Genomic DNA, 20,461 nt, shown 5'->3' on the forward strand with positions numbered 1-20,461 from the left:
TTGCAGTATTCCTCTCTTTGGTTGCAGTATTCCTCTCTATGGTTGCAGTATTCCTCTCTATGGTTGCAGTATTCCTCTCTTTGGTTGCAGTATTCCTCTCTTTGGTTGCAGTATTCCTCTCTTTGGTTGCAGTATTCCTCTCTTTGGTTGCAGTATTCCTCTCTTTGGCTGCAGTATTCCTCTCTCTGGCTGCAGTATTCCTCTCTTTGGTTGCAGTATTCCTCTCTTTGGTTGCAGTCTTCCTCTCTTTGGTTGCAGTATTCCTCTCTTTGGTTGCAGTATTCCTCTCTTTGGTTGCAGTATTCCTCTCTCTGGTTGCAGTATTCCTCTCTATGGTTGCAGTATTCCTCTCTTTGGTTGCAGTATTCCTCTCTTTGGTTGCAGTATTCCTCTCTTTGGCTGCAGTATTCCTCTCTATGTTTGCAGTATTCTTCTCTATGGTTAGGGAGGTCCGCTCCTCGTGGCAGGTTTTAACATCATTATGATGAAAAGCCATGTCCCGTCAGATGTACTTTAAGAACTCCTCTCTGCCAGATCACTGAAATAATTTCTATGCACGTTTTGAGGCAAGTCCCGCACAGACAGATCCTTCTCCCAGAGTCTGAAGGTGGGTGCTGTAGCTTCTGCTGAAGGTGTTCAAAGGACTTTGAGGATGAACAAAGCTGCAGGGCCACATAACCTGTTTGGACGGGTCCTAAAGAACGGCACCAATCTACTACAAGATGTTTTTACGAACATTTTCAGCACCTCGCTCACAGACATCTTGTGAGATATTTCACGCATAACGTTGTTTCCCTGGAGTGTCTGTCAGCTGTTTACTCGACCTAAAATAATCTCTGTGTTTAACTCTGGCACAAAGAGGTGAATCACAGTCTTCAAAGGATGCTTGGCCTTTATTTTAACGTGTCCTCCAACATAGAAACCTTCTTACAGGTGGTGTTTTGTTTTTTTGTTCCAGGTCAGCACTCACTGGATCCAGCAGTAATGTCCTCCAGGCCCAATGGGAGTCCACCTCCTTATGAGGAGGAGAAAGGATAGTAAGTCTCACTCCATATGTGTTCATCAAACTTACAGCCAATACCATGACATGTACTGTACACACTTTGCATGTAGACAGTGTGCATGTGCTGCCTTACCTATGGATGATATATTGTATTTGCATGTGTATCTGTAAAAATGAGAAATGACACAAGGAAAGTAATGAACACATGATTTACTGAAATGTGTTTAATAGTTCGTACAAAAGCTTTTGTTGGAGGAGCATCAAGACGCCTCCTGCTTGGAGAAACTAGTCGCATGCACAGCTCAGGTGTGATTCTGACCCATCCTCCACACAAACACTCCTCAAACCCTGAAGGTTCTGTGGCTCCTTCGATGACCTTTTGTTCCGTCCATAGATTTTTCTATTGAATCCAAGTCATGTGACTGTCTGGGCCATTCGATCAGCTTTATTTTCTTCCACTGAAACCAGTAGAGCGTTTCCTTGGCTGTGTTTGGGCTCATTGTCTTGCTGAAATGTCCACCCTCGTCTCATCTTCATCATCCTGGTTGATGGCAGCAGATTTTTTCAAGATGGTACATTTTTCCATTCATTCCTCCTCCAATTAAATGAAGTTTACCAGTGTTGCATGCTGAAAAACATTCCCACACCATGATGTTCCCACCTCCAAACGTCACGTTGTCGTGGTGTTTTTGTCCTCCAGACATGGGGGCACGGGTTATGGCACACAAAGAGTTAAATTGTGTCCTCATCTCACCAGAGTAGATGCTGTACGCTCGCAGTACTTCAGACGTGTCTACATGTTGTTGAGCAAACTTTAAACGTGCTTGAACATGCTTTTCCTTCAGCAGCGGAGTCGTGTGGCAGCTGATGTTCTTATTCACTGGCACGTTTGCTTTTTTATTACTAACAGATTTCAGCAGCTGTCATGACTTTTCATGACTTTTCATCTTCATGTGTTCAAGACTTTTTCTACTGTCGTTTCTCATTATTACACAACTTAATTTATGGACATCTATGTTTGTTTTATTTGTCTGTGTGTTGGATGGCTTGTTCCCAACACAAGGTGGTCATTTCATGTCAACAGCACCTTTAGAATTATATTTACTTACTAAACTGGTGACACGTTCAATACTTATTTCACCTGCTGTATGTGTGTAAATGTGTGTGTACGTGTGGGTATACATGACGTCTGTGTACATTTATTTACACACACACATACACATACATGCTTATGTGTATACATATGTATATGTATATATGCGTGTGCATTCACGTATGCGCATACACGCAAATGTGTGTATAGTAGTCCCTCGCTACTTTGTGGTTTGTTTTTCACGGACTCGCTGTATCGCTGTTTTCCAAAATAAGATTGGAGACACAACTGGATGATTGATGGCTGAGCTGCACGATCGGCATGGAATTTTAATTTAAAATAATTTAGGACCTGTGTGCAGCCCACAGCTGCAGAGAAGCTTCCTCCTGCATCGAGTCATGTCTCGCTCTGCAGCGGAGAAGTGGGCGTGGCTGCAGCTGAAAAGTGGGCGTGGCTGCAGCTGAAAAGTGGGCGTGTCCGAGAGCTGAAATCATGACGTGTTGTGATCTTTTGAGCGTTCCAACTTGGCGGTTTTTTTCTCGTCACGGGGCTTCAGGGTACGGATCCCCCAAGATAAACGAGGGACTACTATATATAAATATGCACATATAACCTGTTTACACTTTTTTTAAGACCTTAAAGTTATTGTTAATTAAACATATGGTAATATCAAGCAGAGACACCCTGAATATCTAGACAAAATGCAAAATTGCAGTTTTTAAATTGTTTTATAGATTAGTGTGGCCTTCTGTAGAGTAAAAACCCTTAAATTTGTTTGATCTAAAACATTTAAATGTGTCTAAATGAAACACTGTAAAGGACAAACCCTCAGCTCTGTAGATTCTCTGAACTGTAAATAAAGTTATTTGAAATTTTCTACGTTGTTCCGTCAGACAAAATATGTGAAACGATGTAAATCCAAGTTGTCACAGCATTATTAATTTGTTCTTTACAGCAGTGTTGCTGCGTCTCAGCCGGCCTATTCTTACTACCCCGATGATGAGTTCCAGCACTTCTATCGCTGGACGTCCCCCCCGGGCATCCTGAAAATCATGGCCATCCTCGTCATCGTGTTGTGCGTGGCCATATTTGCCTGCGTTGCCTCAACGTTGGCGTGGGACAGTCAGGGAGTCATGGCTGGCTATGGGGGCAGCTACGGTGGAAGCTACGGAACCATGAGCGGCGGATACAACAGTTTTGGAGGCGGTGCATATGGAGCTGGAAACAACTATGGCTACGGCTCACTCGGAGGAAACTACAACGACCCCCGGTCAGGCAAAGCGTTCATGATTGTAATGGCAATCATTGTGGGCATATTTGTCCTGGTGGTCTTCATCATCATTGTGTCTCACAAGAGCCTGTCGGAGAGCAGGAAGTTCTACTTGGCTGTGGTGATCATCTGCGCCATCCTTGCACTGTTCATGCTCATTGCCTCCATTGTGTACTTGATGGCAGTAAACCCCACGGCTCAATCAACTGGGTCCATTTATGGCAACCAGATTGCCGGTCTGTGTGCTCAGTACCAACAACCACAGTTGTCAGGAGTGTTTGTGAATCAGTACCTTTACCACTACTGTGTGGTGGAGCCACAGGAGGTGAGCACGCACATCCAGCTGTGTTTCAGATCTTTGGTTGGTGGCTCCTGACTCGTTTCTTTGTCCTTCATCTCAGGCCATCGCCATCGTGTTCGGCTTCCTGGTGACCGCCGCTCTGATCATCATGCTCGTCTTCGCGCTCAAGACTCGTCAGAAAATTCAAAGCTTTGGCAAGAGCAACATTTTCTGGAAGAAAGTGAAGCCTGTAGATGACATTGGACCACCTCAGGGGACCTCAGTGGAGGCGTGGGTAAGTCCCTAAAAGATGTTTGGGTTAAAAATGTACAGAAATGATTTGAACAGCACAAACGATGAACTCATCACCCTTTGATGATGACAGAGACTTTAGAGTTCTAAATCCTCTTATGTGGATGTTCAGGTGTTGCTAGAAGTAAAGTCTAGTAGCTGAAATGATGAAGCATCATCTGGGCTGTTTGTGGAGACATGCACTCACAGAGCACTTTATTAGGTGTTTCATTGTTTCAGTGGTGCAGATGTGACCGGCTGATGTTCAAACGGCATCAGGGCGGTGGAGGGAGCGGGTGTGGCACGAAGAGCTGGTTCTTTAGAAACCGTTGATCTCCTGCAGTGTTTAAACACAACCATCTCTGAGGGTTGGAGAGAATTGTTCAAAAGAGAAAATATTCAACGAGCGGCAGCTCTTTGGACAAAATGGTCTTCCTAATGTGAGAGGAGAATGTGAGACTAGTTGGAGACGACAGAAAGGCAGCAGGTCAAATAACCAAACTAAGGTTTGCAGAACACGTCCAGCCTTGAAGCAGGTGGACCACAGCAGCAGAAGACACCTGGTGTCACTGCTGTCTGCAGATTCTCCAACACATCACCTCCTCTGAACACTCTGGGATGTGGTGGAACAGAAGACAGACGTTCATCTGATCAGTCTGCAGCATCCACATGATGTGAATATGGACCAAACCTCTGAGGAACATTTCCAACACTTCAGTGAATTTATGAATTCAAGATGTTGTGAAGGCTAAAAGAAGTCCGACCTGGTGCAAGACGTTCCTAATAAAGTGGCTGGTCTCTGCCTGTGGAGACAAAGAAACGAGTCCAGACTCGTTCTTTGTTGTGAGAACTCCGTAATGTCATTGACGAAAATACAACAACGTTAATTAATTAGGGCCATGATTAAAAACATAATTATTCAGTATTTTGCCTCAGCAGTAAGACTTTTAAATGTGAAATATTCACAAGGTTTTAAGAGAAGACGTGAGTATTTAAGTAAAACTACTTGTTGCATGAGGTAGATGTTTCTCCTCACAAGAAGTTTTGGAACGTTGATCAAATTTTGGAAGGAAAAATAAAGGAGGGGTCTAAGTACAATCTATTAAAGCAGAACTATTGTACAAACATTAGACAATTTAGCAAACATTTGGACGTCAGGTAGTGGTTAAAATGAACAAGTGGAAAGAATGAAACTTTGGATTTAGATATTCAGCAGCTGTAAAATATTAAAGAGAACTAGAATGTTCCTGGAGAAAGTGACGGGGGCCGTCACATCGTGGCCATTTTCAAATGTTTGATTTGACAGGACTGTGTTGAGGTTCCCTCTCATCTACCCCCGTATCAAATTCCAGCTCAATATGTGTAAAAATCAACGAGTTACACCTTTTTTTTTAACCTATGACGGCCATCTTGGATTTTTGATTTCGATTCAGTATGTGATGGGGACGTTCTCAGCTATAACCTCAACAAATTTCAGCTCCGTGTAAAAATAGCTGATTTTAAGCCATTTTAAATTTAGCTTTGGTGGCCATCTTGAATTTTTCAATTGAATTCAGTATTTATGGGGCACCAAATTTTAGCTTTATATTTCTAAAAATGGCTGATTTATAGTTTGTTTCAATGAGGAGAAATGTCCTTTTTGTTTGCGAGTTACGTCGCCATGGTAACTTGAAACGCCAGTAAAAGTAGCAGCACATCACGGTGCCGAGCCCGTTGTTTGGATGTAAATTTGTGGGGGTGCACGTTGATATGAGTCACATTAAAGTTAAAGGAAGAGCAAGACTCTTCAGGTGGATGATAAGAGGTGGCTGCCTCTAGGCAGTCCCCATAAAGTCTGATTTTAGTCTGGACCTTCCCAGTGGACGAAGTGTTGGACACCTTCAGGTTTGTCCCTCCATAGACCAGAAAAGAACCGAACTCTTGATTGAAATCTCTCGAAGGATCCGGCAGCTGCATATTTTCTGTTGAGTCACAGTGAGGGGGAGGGAGCAGGTGGTCAGACCGGCTCCGTGACGGCCTGTTTACAATCAGAGATTCAGTTTCAAGGTGCGGCCCCGCACACACGCCGGTTTCAGTCTCACCGCCGACAGAGCTGGAGCAGCTCCTGTAGTAAAAACTCATCGGTCGTCCTGGTCAGATTTCATGAAGTGGCTGCGCTGACATACTGTGTGTAATTTTAACATCTGTTTTGGGATGTTTTCAAGAGAGTAGCGTTGAGTCCTTCATGTTGTCGAGTCTACTTTAGAGGGGACAACTGGAAAAACAGGTTGGACTGCTACTTTCCTCTAAAGAGAAAAACGGCTCGGCAGCAACACGACACCGAGTCAAACGATGCAGTTCCTGGTGTTGGTGGGAACCAGCGTGAAGTGCTGAGGTTCTGTTCTGCTGTTGGCGACAGGACAGACATTCAGGTGTGCTGAAAAAGGTTTAGGGGCGGGGCTTCTCACACCAAACACAAACAACTTCTTTAAACAAGTCCTCTTGATTTCATCAACCGACTTCAGAAACTGTATGTTTAATCTGGAGGTTTGACCATCGGCATCAGAAGCATTTGTAATGTGTGTGTGTGTGTGGGGGGGGGGGGGGGGGGTGCACACTGCACGCTCCGCTTCTCTCACGCATCCTAACATCACCCCCACCCACCCAATCTACAACTGCCAACACTAGCGTAGCACTCAACAAAAAGGGGTCTCCGCCTCCTCCCCCGTCCCGTTGACAAACCCCACCGAAGAGATGAGCGCCCTGCCAAGGCCAGTGACCTCGGGGGAACACTGCTGTGGTTTTATAGGTAACCAGGAAAACCCGGAGTGGACTTTTACTGCCCCTATTAATCAAGTGGAATGGATTAGTTCATGTATCAATAGAAACGGCGCTGGATGAACTCATATTTCCAACTCTCGACCTCTCTAAGGGATTTTAAACATCTAAGTTCATGGCAAAACCCAGCGCAGACGTGTTCCTGTGTTTAGTTTTCTACATCGCTTTATAATGTAGCTGTTTTTGCTTTTGTGTCATTTAATGTGCTTTTCATTTTATATTTTTTATATGATTGTCTATTGTCTGTACCTCATCTGTGTTCTTTGTTTAAATCAGGTCTCTTGTAAATGAGTCCTCGTGGATCAATGAGACTAATCTGTAGAAATAAAGGTTGAATGAATGGTAAATGTCGGGGGTCCAAACAAATGTTTTTATTTTATTTTAGGGGGACACGTTCTCTTCACATATAGTTAACACAACACCTATGGGTTTGACATCCTGTTCAACCGGGAACAACAGAAAACCCATACGTGCCCAAAGCTGGAGCGTGGTCCTCCAACATCCAGAGGCGTGTCCAGTGCCCTCAGAGAAGCTGTGGGGAGTTCAGGATGGTTCAATGGGCGTCGTCATACTGGCTTCATACCGTCTCCTATTTTAGTCTTTGTTTTGGAGTCTAAGAACTTTGAATGTTTAAATGTATCACAAAGATTTGTGGGGTGGGCGTGGCTAAGTGGTTAGTGGTCATTCTCAATGAGAGAGTTGGGGGTTCGATTCTTCCAGTATGCAGTCACATGTCAAAGTGTCCCTGGGCGAGACACTGAACCCCTCATGTGTCTCATCTATGTCTGAATGTGATATAAAGCAGATGTCCCTAACTCAAATCCTTGTGGTCCACCGTCCTGTATGGTTTCAGCGTTTCTCTGCTTCAACACACCTGACTGAAACGAACGAGTCATTGACTGGCTGTTGCTAAACCTGGTGACATTCTGACTAGGTGATTATAATATTTGAATCAGGTGTGTCGAATCAGGGAAACATGCAGTACAGTGGACCACAAGGACCAGGGTTGGGGGACCTCTGAAGCACTGATTAGTCTCTATAAAATGATTTATTTTAAAGAATGAAGATTTTCAGGCTAAAAGCTGTGGATAGTTTTAGCTGGAAGTGTTTACTAAAACTTGTTTTTGACTCTTGTGTGAAGGTGAACGACGTGTCTGCTGTTCCTCCGGCTGCTTTGGTGGCGGACTACCCCGAGAAGCTGCGCGGCTCCAGGAGCTACCTGGACGATGAGACCATTAGTTACGACAAACCTCCCGTCAGCTACACCCCCCTGTGAGAACTGACCCACAACCGTGCTCGACAATCCACAGATGAAACATTTATCCCACCCATTCATTTTAACTTTAGTCTTTAGGAACAGATCTCATCAAGATCACAGATTTTTAGCAAGAGAGGCTTGAAACCTTAAAGACCAGAAAAAAGTCTAAACCGTCAACAATTGAAGCAACCAAAACCTCACCAAACAACCCAGCCCAAACAAAGACCCTAGTGATACCACTTTGGTGGGCCTTGTTGCTGTTTTAAGCACTTTTATAAATAAAGTGTTGTGGTATATCAGGTGGCCATGTGTACAGGGTGGGTTAGGGATTGAGGAACCAGGTAATACATCTGCACAAAGAATGGCTCAACTCTTGGTGCCATTATTCAGAATATGGAGTTCCATGTAAGATTCTTACCTGGATGCTTATCGGTTGATAAGGAGCTCTGATGCTGCACGTTCGTGGTAAGACGCATCAGTGTTTCCCCTAGGTGAATGGCCTTGGCAGGGCGCTCATGTCTTAGCAGATTTTTGACAGGGCGGAGGAATATGCGTGAGAGAAACGGAGCGCTACGTCTGTAACTTTTTAGCTAGCGTGTCTGTATTGTATGCTGCTAGCTTGGTGCTATGTCAGTGCTGGCAGTTGCGCAGTTGGGGCGGGGGGTAGGTGGGGGGCTTGGTTCTGTTAACAGGGCAGAGCGTCCTCCTTGGATAACGGTAGGGAAAACACTGCATATTGTGTCACATCCTGTTTTCTCTGCTGTAGCTTGAGTAATTTGTTTGCTTGCGGAGTCTTATTCTTCTGGATTCATCAATCTTTTGCACAGTTTTACATTTTAGTACACAAACACCCTCAATACAGTTGTTTTCTACTGTTGGATTGTCCCTGAAACACATTTTGTCTTTCAACACGTCTTGGTTTTATTCGTGTATTTGGGATCTGCTAGCTCGTGCTAGCAGTATCTTAGCATGGCTTCTGGTTCTCTCCCGGCTTCTGTTCTCACTTGCTCTGTGTCAGATGTTAAGCATTTTTCTGACTCCATTAGCAGTATCGATACATGTAACAAATGTAGTCTTATGGTAGCTTTGGAGGAGTGGCTGTCTGAACTGGAAGCTCTGCTCCACGCTGTATAAAACCCGTTAGCTAGGTCTCCTTAGACAGCGCTGAGCCACTGAGACTAGCTCCCGTTAGTGGTCTTCCAGCAGAACCCAAGTAGTCGGGACCCCAGGCCGGCTGAGTGACGGTCAAGAGTAAGTGTAGTGCAGTGTTTCCCATACCATTGTGCAAGAAGGGCGCCCCGCCCTGTCAACAGAACCGAACGCCCTGCCTACCAAAATGTCCTTCGCCAACAACTCCACCTCCCACCCCGTCGACAACTGCTGGCACTGACGTAGCGCTAAGCTAGCTGCACGCAATACAGACGTAAAGCTACAGCTGATGTGGCGCTCCACTTCTCTCACGCGCCCCCCATCCCCAACAAAACTCCTCAAAGAGATGAGGGCCTTGCCAAGGCAAGTAACCTAGGGGAAACACTGTAGTGCTAAGGCTAAGCCCCCAGTTCACCACCGATTCATTCACCTTGCTAATCGATTTTCCTCGCTCAGTGACACAACCGCAGAGAAGCAGACCCTGGTCATTCGCATCTCCATTGTCCAAAACGTGGCTTTAGGGACTCCAGCGACCATAGTTAAATGCATTCCGGGGGCCAGAGCGGGCGACATAGAATCCTACCTAAAACTGCAGACTTAGGTCCTGATGGTGGATAAAACTACTCCCTCCACTCTCCGGGGTCTGTTACTCTTTGCTGCATCAGACAAGAAAAGGAAAAATAAACGACCTCCATTCTTCTACACAGCGTAACTCCTACCCACTTTATTACCTTGGTCCAAAAACTACAAACATTCACTGTTCAAATCACCCAGCGACGGAGGACATTGGATTACCACTTATACATCAGGATAGAAAAGCTATCCAAGGTGCCACCTGCAGCTAGGCCAACTTTAACCAACAACTTGTTTATCTGTCTATAATCAGGAAAGAGGAAGTTCTATTTCACTTCCTTTTACAGAGCAGGTCTTTTGTGACCTTTAAGTCTATACCAAACGTTTGAGTCTCTGTCTTTGTTTCCATGTGCATGTGAATCAGAATAATGTTTGAATGTGTTGTCACACAGACCTGTTGTCGAAGATCGGCCCGTGCAAAGTGCCACTCCTTACAGCGCTAACTCTGAGATCACAAGTTCAGCAGGACGTCCCAAAAAGAGGCGTCCAGGCCGTCCTCGCCGCACTGATGGGCAGGATTACGACACGGATTATAACTCCTCTGGTGACGAACTGGACGACAACGACTTTGACGGGTACGAAAATATAAAATACAGTCACCAGAAAGAAACTCGTATCGAAGCGTTGCAGGTTGGTTCCTTTCTGTCAGATTTCAGTCAGTCTGGTGTTGTCCCGTCTTTCTTTCAGTGAGTTCCCTCCGATAAAAAACGAACAGCAACGCAACGACTACAAGCATGAGTTTGACCGGGACCACCAGGAGTACAAAGACCTGCAGGCAGAACTGGACACCGTGAACAAGAACCTGTCGGAGCTGGACAACGAGCTGGACCAGCTGGAGGACGGAAGTCCTCAGTACCTGGTGAGAAGGCCATATACCGAGGAGGACTGTTAGACGTTGTGCGGCTCAGTGTTCAGAGCAGTTGCCCTCCAACAGGAGAGTCGTAGGTTCAATTCCATCAGTGTGCAGTCACTAAAGCACCGATTAGTCTCTATATGACTCAGATGAGCTGCGTAGACATGGAGGAGAGTTGTGTGAATTTGGTGTTTTAAAATCTGAGACTGAATTTTGTTTTTGAAACGTTTCTCTGCTGATTGACAGGACGCTCTGGATGAGTACAACAGGATAAGGAGCCTCAAAAAGGTTTGTATCTCACCTAAAGTTCTTAAACTCTTTATAATCCTGGTTCGATATTACTTTTGAAAACACGGGCAGTAGGGCTTCAGCGGTCCACGGATTTGTACCGGAGCGTCACTGTATGCACGACTCGGCCAATCTCCCATTGTGGGCAGCACGTTTCCTTCACTGGGGACTGCCTTGAAAGGAAGCCCCGCCCCCATTATTATCCGCCTAAAAAGGGTCATGCTCTTGTATCAACTTTAATGTGGCCCGAACCGCAACGTGTACCCCCACAAGTGGTATCAAAATGACCGGCTCAGCTCCTTGATGTGTGCTGTTACTATTATTGGCATTTTGCGTTACCATGACGACGTAATTTACAAACAAAGACGCCATTTTTCCCATTCAAAACGCCTGACTGAACACTTGACAAGCCTCTAACTGCCACAGTGAGGTCACATGACCTCGAGTGGAGAGGTCTCGGAACAAAACACTTAATAACTTTTGGAGCCATTTTGGTTCAAGATGGCTGCCACAGCTACCTCAGAAAACTCCAATTTGGCTATAACTCGATCATTCTTTGAGATATTGAGCTGAAATTTGGTGTGTTGGTAACTAAGAATGAACCTCAACATATAGTACTGTCAAATCAAAAAAATAAAATGGCTGCAGTGTGGCAGTTCTCATCAAAGTTTCTCCAGAAACGCTCTAGTTTCTTTATAAAGGACATAGGACATAAAGAGAGGAAGTAAAACTATATAAACTGCTGTAGAGTCCCAATTTAGGAAGTGGTGCACTTTGTGGTGAGAGAAGAGCGCACAAGTTCAATTCTGCTTGATCGGAGACAAAAAATATAGTTTTCCGGCTGTAACGTGAACGTTGAGCGCTTCACTATATATACTGTGTATACTGTGTATATTGTGTAGAAAATAAGTATTTGATACTCTGATGAATTTTCAAGTCTTCCCACCAACAAAGAAAATAGAGGTGTGTAGTTTTTATTGTAGCTACGCTTCAACTGTGACCGACAGAATCCCGAGTTTCAGACAAATTGGTCCCATTTAATGTTTGCAATCAGCGTCACCAAGAATCATGAAACTAAAACTCAAATTCAGGGACTGGAGGAACCCAAACACTCAAAAACATCATGTAGCATTTCTTTTTCCTGTTTTACAAGAGACTGACCCTCGTTCTGAGGAACGTCCTGAAGCTCGACGTAGCTGCAGGACACGTTGAAGACTTTGTCCACTTCAGTGAGCTAAACTGGACGTTTGCCTTCACGATAAATCTCTGAGCGTCTGAATTCTCGATAATGGCGCATGTACTGTAAGATTTGCTTAAATGTTCATGAGAAACTGAATACGACCTGTTTAGAAGACCCGTTGAATTAAACTTCTTTTTGTTTGTTAGTCGGGTCTTTTCTGGGACTTACACGTTTTATTTTGTCCCTACAGTCTTCAGATTATCAGGTGAAGAAGCGGAGGTGTAAATATCTGAAGCAAAAACTGAACCACATCAAGACGCAGGTCAATAGTTTCGACCGCATGGCCTGAACGAGACCATTAGGACGAACCGTCGGTCCTGCAGGGGACGTTAGGACGAACCGTCTGTCCTGCAGTGGACACGAGGACTCTGTAAAATCAGACTGGCATTTTTGGACGAAGCCCTGAAGATCCAGCCGACATACGCAGGTTAATCCACGCTGGTTGTCTTTAAGCAGCCGAGAAACAATCGTGTTTTGTATTATACCACGGTTTGTATTAGAAGTCTGTTTTTTATATTTATTTTATTTTAACAGACACAGCAGTCCAAACTGACTGCATTAATAGGAGCATTTAGATATTTTCAATAGTTTTTGTTTTCTTATGTCTTTTTTCATTTCCTGTCATGTAAGCATGTAAATATTTACGGGATGGGGCGACACATTTTACTGTTTTCTTTATTGTTGGTTTAAATGATTCTGATGGTTTGATGCATTTGATGATTTTTGACACTAATTTGGCTGCATTTTTACTGTAATAAATCTTTTATTAAAGCTGTTTCAGGACTTCAAGCTGACGGCAGTTTCTTACATTAATGGTTTTCTGAAGCTGATGTAGATTTTTTAATTGTTATCGGAGTTTTCGTCTACTCCTTCCGGTGGTTGGTACTTTCTCTTTACTGGTATAAAATTATATATAATTGACGTCATTTATTTGGTTGTCCAACGCTCGGATCAGTGGGGAACGTCCAAAAAACTCTGAAGATCTAAGGAGGACAAAAAACTGGTTAGGATGTTCAGGACCAGCACGGGAACCACCAAGGCTCAAGCCTTCCATGATCTAGGAGCTGCTGAAACGCCGGAGTCTCTGTCCAACAGCGCTGAAGGCGGTTCATTGCCACGGACCGAGAGGATCAAGAAAAACTCTTGCTCCAAAGACCTCACCTTCAAGTTGGACCGAAGCCTGCAGCTGTTCACCTGGACAGGCCAAATGTCTTCTGGAGAGAGGTTTGGTGACCAAAGGACACCGTACCAGCTGTGGAGCACGGTGGTGGTAGCATCATGCTGGACAGTTGAAACTTGGACACAGCTGGATTCTCCAACGGAACGATGATCCCAAACACATCAGAACTGGCTTCTGTTTACTTGTGGTTCCTAGAGTTTCCAAAAGCAGAACGAGAGGCAGAGCTTTCATTTATCAGGCTCTTGTGTTTTCTGTCCATGAGACTGACGCATTGTTCAGTTTTAAGACCTTCCCGAAGCTCCAGCATCAACCCAAATGAAAGTTTGTGCATGATGAAGAATAGCCATGCAAAATAACCGATCAACCAAACTCTACCAAATCTGCAGAGAAGAGTAAAGCAGTAAAAGCCCTACAGTCCAGGTGCAACTTGCAGAATATTAGTGTGCGGGGAGGCTGCGTGAACCTGTGTATTTTTATTACCCTGTTTGTGACACCGGTTGAGCAGAGTTGCATCCACTGGAAAATACATAAGTTATGTTTAATAACCTATTAATTATCAGTGAATTAAAGATCTGCAATCAGTTTGAACTTGTTTTTGAAAATCAAAGACTGGAGCTAATCGGACTATCGTGCTAATCTGACCTTCATGCGATAATCTGACCTTCATGTTCACAAGTGGAAGGAAAACCTCTGACCTCTGCAGGTTTTATGCTTTTAACTCACGTCTTTGTTGCTACAAGGAGGCACAAGTGATCAGCTTTTGTCTAATTCCGCACAATTTGATTTTAAAGCTGAGATTTGGACATGAACAGAAATGTACAATCCCTAAAAGACTGGTTGCAAATTAAAAATCCAAGATGGCCACCTGAGGTCAAAAGGAAACATATTATAAATCAGGATATTAAGATGAAGTTTGGTGTGGTGGTAGCTGAGAACAATGTCCAATAAATGCTGAATTCAAATAAAAAACCCAAGATGGCCACCAAAGCTACATTTAAAAGGCTTTAATTTGGCCATTGTTACACATACAGAGCTGAGACTTGTGGTGGTGGTAGCTGTGACAACACAAATGTCTCCATCTCTTACAGTCTTCTCAATAAACCCCCAGGATTAATTTTTTAATCTTTTGATGAGTTTACCTGCACAGACCGAACATCACACCATAACAGAAACTACATGTAGCACTCTGAACTGGCTCCTCGTGAGCTTCAGGTTGTCGTTTTGAACTGTTCGGTCTGTATGGAGTGTCTCCTCAGCAGCAACCTTCTGCTCAGATCTTTAGGGTGTCCGGGTGGAGCCGAGGGAAGAAAGCTCCTTTGGCCGAACTCTCTCTCGGAGAAGCAGCTTCCGTTGTCTGGGCTAGAACCAGCGAGGACGGAGGTGTTGGTAAGAGGAGGCAGGGATCTGGGCCTCGCCTGAAGGTTGTGGTCCAGTAAGAACGTTCCAGACCCTCTGCGCTCGTAGAAAGAAGCCACTCTTCTGTTCTGTCCTGCCGGGAGGTCCCTGGAGCCCGTTGTACTTGAGCAGCGCAACGGTGCCAGTTTCTTGCTGTCTGCTGAGGTTCTGGGTTTCTGTTCTTCGGGGAGCGCTACAGCTAGTTGCGGGTCAGAACCGTAGACGTCTGCGCCCAGTTTGTACATCTGGTTGACACTACGAAGGCTCGTTGAGGCGCTGCTGTGAATGGCTGTGCCGAGGCTTTTACCACCTGAGAGGGCGGAGGAAGAGGGAACCGAATCTGCCCCGAGGATCTCAGAATGCAGGTTGGGGTGGGAGGCAGAGTGGGACGACAGGAGACCGGATAAAGAAACATTTTGTCCTCCATGTTTGGCACAATCCATCTCCCCACCTCCTTCTGCACCTCCTTCCTTTCTTAGCCTTCCCTCGTAACATTTGAACGTTTTGGAGTCACTGAGCCCATCCTCGTCCAGTTTGGGGATTCTGAAGGAGAAACTATCCGTCTTGTTGAGGGGCCCCAGAGGCTGCTGGGAAAGCAGAGATGCTGGAATCTTTATCCAAGGCTCAGAGTTTAACCGCACCAGAGGCTGCTGCGCTCCGTTAGATGCTGCTGGTCCGAGTCCTCGGAACCGAGATGGGGAGCACGGGTGGGAGCTGACACCACAGATCTGTCCTTCTTTGAAAGAAAACACGGGCTTGGGGGGGTGTAAAGAAGACGAGGCGTACTGAGGAGAAGTGATGAGCTGAACTTCAGACGGAGATGCAGGAGCTGTTGGTGTGACCGTTTCTGTCGGCTCATCGAGACCAGTTGGAGGCATGCTGAGGTACTGCTTGGCTGACAGGTTTCCACTTGGAATCTTTTCCGTAGTTATGATGATCACCTCCTTCCCCTTGGCCTTACATGTGTCCAGCAAAAGTTTCAGCACCTTCAAGTCTCCAGCCATGACTGCATAGACCAACGCTGATGTCCCAGATTGATCCTCGAGGCTGAGGTCTGCTCCACTGGCCAGAAGGAGGGCCACCACATCAGTTCCAGCTTGCTCCCGGCAGGCGTGCATCAGCGCAGAGCGGCCTTCCTTATCCTGAATGTTGGGATCTGCTCCTTTCTTCAGGAGGAATTGGATGAGCATACCCCGACTGGCGCTCTGGGAGTCCACATACTTGGTCTTGCAGGCCACCATGAGTGGCGTCTGGCCTTGGCTGTCGCTCTCGTTGATGTAAGCTCCGCCCTCCAGGAGGAGCCGAGTGAGCCTCAGTCGTCGAAGGAAAACCGCTCTCAGCAACGGGTTGCTTGAATCCATCGCTGCGCCAAGATTACAAGTTCCTGCCTCCATCTTTTGAGGTCGCTACTGTTCGTGTTTAAAACGTTGTAGGAAAGATTCCTGCGAATAAAAGAAGGAAAAGTTAAAAGGGGCATTCACCGAGCAGAGCTTTAAACCAAACGATGTAACCTTGAAAATAACATCGTGTCCAATAAGATCTCACATGATCTGTTGGTGCTTGACTTCTTTTGTTTGGTAAGATTGCTTTGGGTCGACTCTATAAGTCGTAGATGTCAACCTGATGATTGCTTTCTAAACGGTTTCATTAAAATCTAATTAATTATTTTTTAGATAATTTGCTGATGGTATAGAAAAATACAAATGTGGACAGAGGCTAAATATCATCGCTCTGCCGTCACTAATCCTGAAGCAAAACAGACCTCAGGACCTTCAAGGCCTTCAGAGAAGGCCTACACAATGAGCACCAATGCAATGTTACGTTAATTTAGTTCATATTTTAGTGATTTTTTCTTAATTTTTGCTTGTTTCTTATTTTCTGTAAACTACTTTTAAATTCATGAAAATTATCCAGATTTTTTTTTTTTTTTTTTTTTGCATCTCCAGGCAGTAACATGTTAAAGCGTTTTCTCATTGGTTAGGACTTCACTGTCAGGAGAGAAGGCGTAGCCGAGTTAAAGGCTCTCCAGGAGAAGTTTGTTTAATAACTGACAGGAAAATGAACCAATCACAATGTGGATAGAGAGTGGGACCAAAAACACAGATATTATCAGTTTGATGGGGCCGAGATGGGACAGAGCAGCAGACTCGGGACCTGAAAGTCCCAGGTTCAATCCCCAGCCATCCCCTCATGTCGTGGAGTCTCTGAGCAAGACACCCAATCCCCAAGTGCTCCCCAGGGGCCTTCATAGCTGCCCATTGCATCATCTGGGTGCATCCCAGGTGTGATGGATTAAATCTAGAGAACTAATTTCATCCTTGTATGGGAACATACAATGACAACACATAACACTTTATTTATTATTATGATTATTGTTATTATGTCCAAAGCCTATGGTGGGCATGAACCATGTGGCTAGCTTGCTGGCGTCGCCTTTTTCAAGGAGACCTTTCACAGAGAAGATTAAATCCCCAAAAGAAAAACTAGCAGCAGAGTTGGAGTAAAAAGGTGTTTGGAAGTAGACCTTTATCAACGACACATGGATGTTTTTATTCTTAGTCATTTATTTTTTGGGATGGGACTGAAAACAAATAAATTACTTCCATGAAGCTGCTTGTTTTATTTCACTACGAAGAAATGACCGTGGGCTGGATTTATCTAATCAAGTCAGCTCAGCAAATAACTCGGCACTCCGGTGGATCATCAGCTGGACGAGCGGCGCCGTGACCAGATCCTGATTCTTAACCGATACAGTTGCAACGTTCATTTCCTCGGAGCAGCGTTAACAGAAACCCAGGAAGACTCGAGGCTGAAGGTAAGAACTGGTACATTTATTTACAAGGGGCTGGAATCAGGAGGACACGGGTAACTGTGGATGCAGAATGAAGCTGTAATTTTGTCTGGACAGAATCTTCTGGAAGGTTTTGTAAAAACTCAGGTCTTACTCAGGTTGTAGTGGTTTCAGGCCTGGACACGAGGGTTCACGAGTCCAGCTTCCAGGAGGTGAGTATGGTAGGTAAGGTCCACAGGTCGCTGTAGGAGAGCGGCTGGTCGGACCAGGATGTAGAGGTAAGTGACGTCTATGTCTGTACGAAAACGTCTAATCTTAGGTTGATGGGTCCAAGATTTAACGTTCTTTTGTACCGGCCTGGAGCGTCCCCGCGGGGCAGGTTAGGTCGATGGGTCCAAGACCAACTCAGGCTGGAGGACAAAGGTAGATCCCAAACTTGGAGGATACAGAAAACAGATTCTCATCTGCGAGGAGCACAAAGAAAACGGGATTAACTCTTAATTTCTCAAATTGCACTATAGGAACTGTGGCCGCTCACTGAATCCCACGCAGTAAGCAACATCTCAGCTTTGTCCTCTGGCAGCTGTGGATCTTTGAGTACAACAGCTGGCTCGTTAGAAATATGAGCTCCAGCTGAGGAGGAGAAACTGCTCACTGCCAGTCAGGAGCTGCTGCAACGTGGCGTCAAACAGAAACGTCTCAACCATAACTTGTTGACAGACACTGAACGTTCCGTTGTTGTTCTGGCCGGCACGTTTGAAGACACCGTGAGTGAAGCTGGACCACCGTAAAGGAACCGTAACTGCTGTGAGTGCCACTTGATAGCTAACTGTTCATAAATAACTTTTTTTGTGGAGTTTTTAATATTGTGAACCTGTAAATAAAGAAAATACTTTAAGTGCTTAGTATCCTGATGCATGCTCAATAATCCAGGTAGAAAAATCCAAAAAAGTTCAATCTGGTCCTCTGGACATTCAAAAAAACAAAAAACAAAACAAAGCAAAAAAATGTAGAAACGTTTCATCTCTCATCCAAGAGACTTCCTCAGACTGAGGAAGTCTCTTGGATGAGAGACGAAACGTTTCTATATTTTTTTGCTTTGTTTTGTTTTTTGTTTTTTTTGTTTTTTGTTTTTTTTGAATGTCCAGAGGACCAGATTGAACTTTTTTGGATTTAAGTGCTTAGGTTTATTTATTTTAGTATTTGGCTTTACTTCATCCCGGCGGTTGTTTCATCTGCACTTAAAAGAACATGTGTTGTGCTTTTAAGGCTTCTTGTGGCAACACACAAGTCTTTATGGTGCATTCAAGTACAACCTACATATTTAACAAGCTACACTGAAACTGTAGCTGATCTAAATTAAAAAATGAAAAATAACTTTCAGTAAGACAGTTGTATTTTCTTCAACTTATTTTATTAAAAAACATCAGTAAATTCTGTGACTTACTGTCAGTTACAAAATGAACAAACATCACTTTAGTCTGGCTTAAATAACTACCAAGGCCCTTTTTGTTCTGTTTCACTGCAATGTCTTAAAGTAATTGTGTTTTATTTGGTCCAACTGGACTACAGTACCATGGGGGGGCAGAAGCACCCCAGGCTGGTTTAATAAACCACAGAGGAACACTTAAATCCTCTTCCATAAGCAGACAATAATCTGCTACACATGAAAGAAAAAGAAGAAGTGTCTTTATTAAACAGTTTTCTTGAATTTGGTGTTTTTCCTAACACGCCAACCGTTCATGAAGAAATGCTCTCCACCACCTTTGACTTTATTTATTTGATCTCTTTATGCATGTCTCATGTCATCTTAGGATGGACGCACAGACAACAAATAATTATTTAAAGATATTGCAGTGAAACAAAAAAAAACATTTTTAAAGTGTGCTTTGGGAACTAACAGGATCAAAGAAATCTTAAATGTCGACAGTAACCCACAGATATTACTGATATTTTATTATTATTATTTGTAATAAAAGCAAAACACTTCTTGTAAACTTAATGGACAATTTTCTGTTTATATTAGAGTAGCTCATTTTTCAGTGCAATTTCTTTAATTTACACGTTGCACTTGAATGCATCATTAAGACATTGCACTGTCTAAATGTTGGCATTTAAATATATATATTTATTAGTGCAACATTTTTTAAAGTAATCAGATGCACACATTGCATGATGTATTTCATCCAAGCTGAAAGTTAAGGTTATCCACGGATAAAAACAGTTTAGTGATTGAAAAGGTGAAGTCTCTGCAGACACTTTCTCTCGGCTTTTGTGCCGTTTGTCCTTCATTTTTTCAATTAGACTGAATAAAGTGGTAGTTAGCAACAGCTCAGACTTCTGGATGACTCAAACTGAAACACTGCAACACTTTTACAGAAACACTTTATACGTTAAGCAACTTGAAAAAGAAGCACCTTTAGAATTTTGTTGTTATTTACACTCCATTTTCAAAGAAGTTGTGCACGATGTCAGCAAAAACAAATACAATGATTTGTACAGTTTTTGTTTTTAGAAAGACACATTAATTTGGGACAGCACAGTGGTGCAGTTGGTAGAGCTGCCAGCTCTCAGCGAGAAGGTCGCTGGCTCGAATCCCAGCCGGGTGCCTTTCTGTGTGGAGTTTACATGTTCTCTCCGTGCGGCGTGGGTTTTCTCCGAATACTCCGGTTTCCTCACACAGACCAAAAACATGCATGTTAGGCTGATTGGTAACTCTAAATTGTCCCTATATGTCCCTATTATGGACTGGAGACCTGTCCAGGTGTCCCTGTGATGGACTGGAGACCTGTCCAGGTGTCCCTGTGATGGACTGGAGACCTGTCCAGGTGTCCCTTTGAGGGACTGGAAACCTGTCCAGGTGTCCCTGTGATGGACTGGAGACCTGTCCAGGTGTCCCTGTGAGGGACTGGAGACCTGT

At 44.3% G+C, this 20,461-nt stretch overlaps 2 protein-coding genes across 2 annotated transcripts in view; one reads left to right on the plus strand and one right to left on the minus strand.

Moving 5' to 3' along the window:
* The window catches only part of oclna (occludin a), a 15,380-nt gene extending 2,422 nt beyond the window's left edge, over window positions 1-12,958 (plus strand). The window contains exons 2-9 of the mRNA XM_037692440.1: window positions 959-1,037; window positions 3,052-3,691; window positions 3,768-3,941; window positions 7,896-8,026; window positions 10,187-10,369; window positions 10,482-10,653; window positions 10,894-10,935; window positions 12,366-12,958. Of these exons, the coding sequence (XP_037548368.1) occupies window positions 985-1,037; window positions 3,052-3,691; window positions 3,768-3,941; window positions 7,896-8,026; window positions 10,187-10,369; window positions 10,482-10,653; window positions 10,894-10,935; window positions 12,366-12,464 (1,494 nt within the window). The 5' untranslated portion in view covers window positions 959-984 and the 3' untranslated portion in view covers window positions 12,465-12,958. The remainder of the gene's footprint in view (window positions 1-958; window positions 1,038-3,051; window positions 3,692-3,767; window positions 3,942-7,895; window positions 8,027-10,186; window positions 10,370-10,481; window positions 10,654-10,893; window positions 10,936-12,365) is intronic.
* Window positions 12,959-14,563: 1,605 nt separating this feature from the next.
* On the minus strand, window positions 14,564-16,144 carry ankrd34ba (ankyrin repeat domain 34Ba). Its single transcript, XM_037692082.1, has one exon. It carries the CDS (start codon window positions 16,142-16,144, stop codon window positions 14,564-14,566), a length of 1,581 nt encoding a protein of 526 aa, XP_037548010.1.
* Window positions 16,145-20,461: the final 4,317 nt, after the last annotated feature.

Source organism: Nematolebias whitei, chromosome 18 (genome assembly GCF_014905685.2).
Source record: "Nematolebias whitei isolate Nwh7 chromosome 18, NemWhi1, whole genome shotgun sequence".
Lineage (NCBI taxonomy): Eukaryota > Metazoa > Chordata > Actinopteri > Cyprinodontiformes > Rivulidae > Nematolebias > Nematolebias whitei.

Coding starts and splice junctions, on each gene's coding strand:
- ankrd34ba (XM_037692082.1), bottom strand. CDS start 16,144: ATGGAGGCAGGAACTTGTAATCTTGGCGCAGCGATGGATTCAAGCAAC.